Source organism: Bison bison, unplaced genomic scaffold, assembly GCF_000754665.1.
Source record: "Bison bison bison isolate TAMUID 2011002044 unplaced genomic scaffold, Bison_UMD1.0 scf7180017864249, whole genome shotgun sequence".
In the NCBI taxonomy this organism is placed as follows: Eukaryota; Metazoa; Chordata; class Mammalia; order Artiodactyla; family Bovidae; genus Bison; species Bison bison.
Window position 1 is genome coordinate 2,162,794 of NW_011494821.1, and position 3,685 is coordinate 2,166,478.

Here is a 3,685-nt window from a genome sequence, read left to right on the forward strand (position 1 = left end):
AGCCCCAGGCCTGGCCAGTACCAGTCATTCCAAGGTCGTGCGACTGAAGGGACATTTGTACTAAGTCAGCCCTGCTGGCTATTCTGCCAAAGGCTCCCAGCCCCCACCCCCTGGTGCAGGAGGCACCTGCCGGGCAGGTTGGTTCTGGCTACACCTGGCCGGGCTCGGCTCCTGGAGTCTGTCAAGCCCCGCTCAGGCATCCCTCCAGACCGGCTGGACCCTACCTGTCCAACCCCTTCTTCTCCAGAGACCTTCCCCAAGCTCCCTCCTGTCTCCATGTCTCCATTCACAAGGCTGTGTCTTCTGCCAGGAGACCCTTTCTCCTTGGCAAACTTCTCCTCCTGCAAGCAAGACCAAACCTTTTGGGAATTAGTCCCTGGGTTCTCCGGGAGTTCGTGGGTGTCCTCCTGCCTGGCCCTGGCTTAGGACATCGCTGTCTGCAGGAACAAGGCTGGCCGTCTGCCCGGGGCCTGGGCCCAACTGGTGGCCGCCCTGCTGTTGCTGGCCGTTGGCTTCTCCCTGGCCGTGAGGCAACTCTGCAGCAGCGGTGCCTCTCCAGGAGCCTTGGGCTCTGGGGCCCCTCCAGCCAGCGGGCACTCCCACAGGCCTGGCGTGTACCACCACGGCGCCATCATCAGCCCAGCAGGTCAGTGCGAGGAGTAGTTCAGGGGAAGAAGGGGGGGGGCATCACTGGCCCCAGCTCCCCACCTCAAGACAGCCCCCTCTTTCACTGCAGCTGAGTGCTCCCGCCTGGGTCGAGAGCTGTTTGTTGCTGGGGGCAACATCGTGGATGCTGGAGTTGGAGCAGCCTTGTGTCTGGCAGTGGTCCATCCTCACACCACAGGGCTAGGTCAGTAACCCACAACCCCAGACAGCGACCCCAACCCTGGGCCTCAGCAGTGACCTGGAACTCGGGCAGTCAGAAGCCCTGACCTCAAGGCTGGCTGGTGAGCAGGACCTAGGACTTGGGCAGTAGCCCCACCCCTAGGTTGTGACCCTTGATCCCAGATCAGTGTGATCTTGACCCCAGGCCTGGTTACTGATCCCGTCTCCAGGCCTGGTCAGTAACCACTAACCGCAGGCTAAGTCATTGACCCTTCACCTGGGACTACCGAGTGCCCCTGACCCCTGTGTGACCCCTTTGTCTCCTCCCAGGTGCCACGTACTGGGGCCTCTTCCACAATAGCTCCTCGGGCAACTCCACTGCCCTGACATCGGGCCCAGCCCAGACCCTGGCCCCCGGCCTGGGGCTGCCCTCAGCTCTGCCCGCCCTCCACATGCTGCACACTCATTTCGGCCGCCTGCCCTGGCCACACCTGCTGGTGGGCCCCATCTCACTGGCTCAAAAGGGCTTTCTGGTGGACACATCCCTGGCCAGCGCCCTGGCAGCCCAGGACACCACGGGCCTCTGTCCACTACTTTGCCATGCTAACGGGACACCCCTGGGCCCCGGGACTCGAGTCACCAACACCAAGCTGGCAGCTGTGCTCCACAAGGCCTCACTGGCCCCCACCCCAGACCTCTCTGGGGACGCCCTGCTGAGTCTGCTGGCCGAAGACCTGGGGTTGGAGGGCCCCTCAGTCGGGCCCAGGCCCACCTTGGAGCCAGCCCTGCAGCTACCTGTGCCCCAGGGCATCCTGTTCACCACCCCCAGCCCCTCAGCTGGCCCAGAACTGCTGGAGCTGCTGGAAGCATCTCTACAGTCTGCAGGGCCCAGCCCTGCACCCTGCCCAGCACTCCCGCAAGCTGCTGCAGCCCCCAGGAGCAGTGTCCTGGCCACCGTGGACAGCAGCGGCTCCGTCCTCCTTCTCACCTCCTCGCTCAACAGCTCCTTCGGCTCTGGACACCTGTCCCCAAGCACCGGAGTTCTACTCAGCAACCTGGTGGCTGAGTCTGCAGCTGGTGCCTGGGCCTGTCCCCTCATCTTTCGTGACATCTCAGATGACACAGAGGTCGATGTGTTGGGGCTGGTGGCTTCAGGGACCCCTGCAGCTGTCAGAGTCATGACTCACGCTCTGCTCAGCCACCTGGCCAGGCCCCAAACCCCAGACCAGCAAGGACCAACAGAGAGCCCCAGAGCTTGTGGCCAGGGGACCCTGCTCCAGGTGGCAGCCCACATGGAGCACGCCCATGTCTCCAGTGTCCCCAGTGGCTGTTGCCCCTTCCAGGGGGTTTAAGGTGGGGCAGTGTCTGCAAGGGTGGACAGATAGGGAGTCTCAGGGGTCTGCCCCCTGGAGGCAGGGGTAGAGAGCCCAGCAGCAATGGTGTGCATAGAGTGTGCGTCCATTATGTGCCCGCCGCTGGCTCACTTCCGGCCTGATATGTCGTCTGGACTTGAGTTCCGGCTCTTTCTTTAGCTAAAGAATCTGAGGATAATGAAGAAAGAACACCAGGAACCTGGAGACAGCCTTGAGTTCAGATCCAGCTCTGGGAAGGACAGGTGGAAGAAAGCCATACCCCTGCCAAAGCTCTGGGTCCCTGGGCAGAGCAGGCAGATCCTGGGGGCATGCTGGAACCTCCGTGCTCCCCTCCAGGCCACACTCCACTGATCTCCCTCAACCAGGCTGGAAACAAAATAAAGATCAAGTCTCCTAGATGCCATGTGCCACTCTCACTTCTTGGTTAATTTCACATCAGCCTTTGAGGCGTCTGGGCTCCGACCACAGGGAACACAGGAGACTGCCACCCAGGGATGCAGAGCCAGGCTAGTGTCTTTCTGCTCCTCACTGCTCTACTCCCCTGCCTCCTGGGGCAGCTCACATACAAGGGAAACCAGTTCTCACTTTCTGAAACTGATAGAGCAAGGAAGGGGTTTGAGACAGTGAGTAGGAGGTGTCCCAAGGGGGAACAAAGGGGGCTGGAGCTGGATGTGTGGTTTCAAGGCCGGGTTGGCCCTCACCTCCCCACCTCCAAGAGGGCTGGGTTCTCTCTGAACTACAATCCTCCACAGGTCAGTTCTCAAACCAAGAAACGGGTGGCCGTTAGCACTCCTGCCCCACATTGTAAAATGAATGTATCTCTGATTTACTAGAACTCAGTCCCACCACCTCCCTCTCACTGCTGGCCCCCCACCTCCAGGACAAAGAATTCTTCCCCCAGCCCAAATGGTACCACAGTCTACCCACTTATGTTAGCCCCAAGCCTAGCATCCCTCTAGCTTCTGTCACCTCCCACCTGTTCCAGATTAGCTGAAATTTTCTCAGCACTTGGTTCAATCCAGCTGGTATTCCTGCTTCTACCTCTGCTCTCCTTCAATTCATCCTCCACACAGCAGCAGAATAATCTATTAAATGTGTAAATAGGGGAATTCCCTGGGGCTTCCCTGATGGTTCAGTCGGTAAAGAATCTGCCCGCGATGTTCAATCCCCAGGTCGGGAATATCCCGTGGAGAACGAAATGGCAACCCACTCCAGTATTCTTGCCTGGATAATCCCGTGGACAGAGAAGCCTGGCGGGCTACAGTCCATGGGGTCGCTAACACTTCACTTCACTAGAGGTACCGTGGTTAGGACTCGGCTCTCTCACTGCGGAGGGCCGAGGTTCCATCCCTGACCCATCCCTGGTCTGGGAAATAAAATCCCACAAGGCGGGGGGCGTCGGGGGAGTTAAATAGAACCAAGGCTTGTGTCTGCATAAAACCCTCCGGTGATTTCCTATCACAATCAGGACGAACTCCGAACCCCTG

General features: G+C 59.8%; 1 protein-coding gene across 1 annotated transcript in view; it reads left to right on the forward strand.

The window, feature by feature from the left end:
- The window catches only part of GGT6 (gamma-glutamyltransferase 6), a 3,103-nt gene extending 513 nt beyond the window's left edge, over positions 1–2,590 (forward strand). The window contains exons 2-4 of the mRNA XM_010847514.1: positions 427–646; positions 737–850; positions 1,156–2,590. Coding sequence (XP_010845816.1) covers positions 427–646; positions 737–850; positions 1,156–2,177 — 1,356 coding nt within the window. The 3' untranslated portion in view covers positions 2,178–2,590. The remainder of the gene's footprint in view (positions 1–426; positions 647–736; positions 851–1,155) is intronic.
- Positions 2,591–3,685: the final 1,095 nt, after the last annotated feature.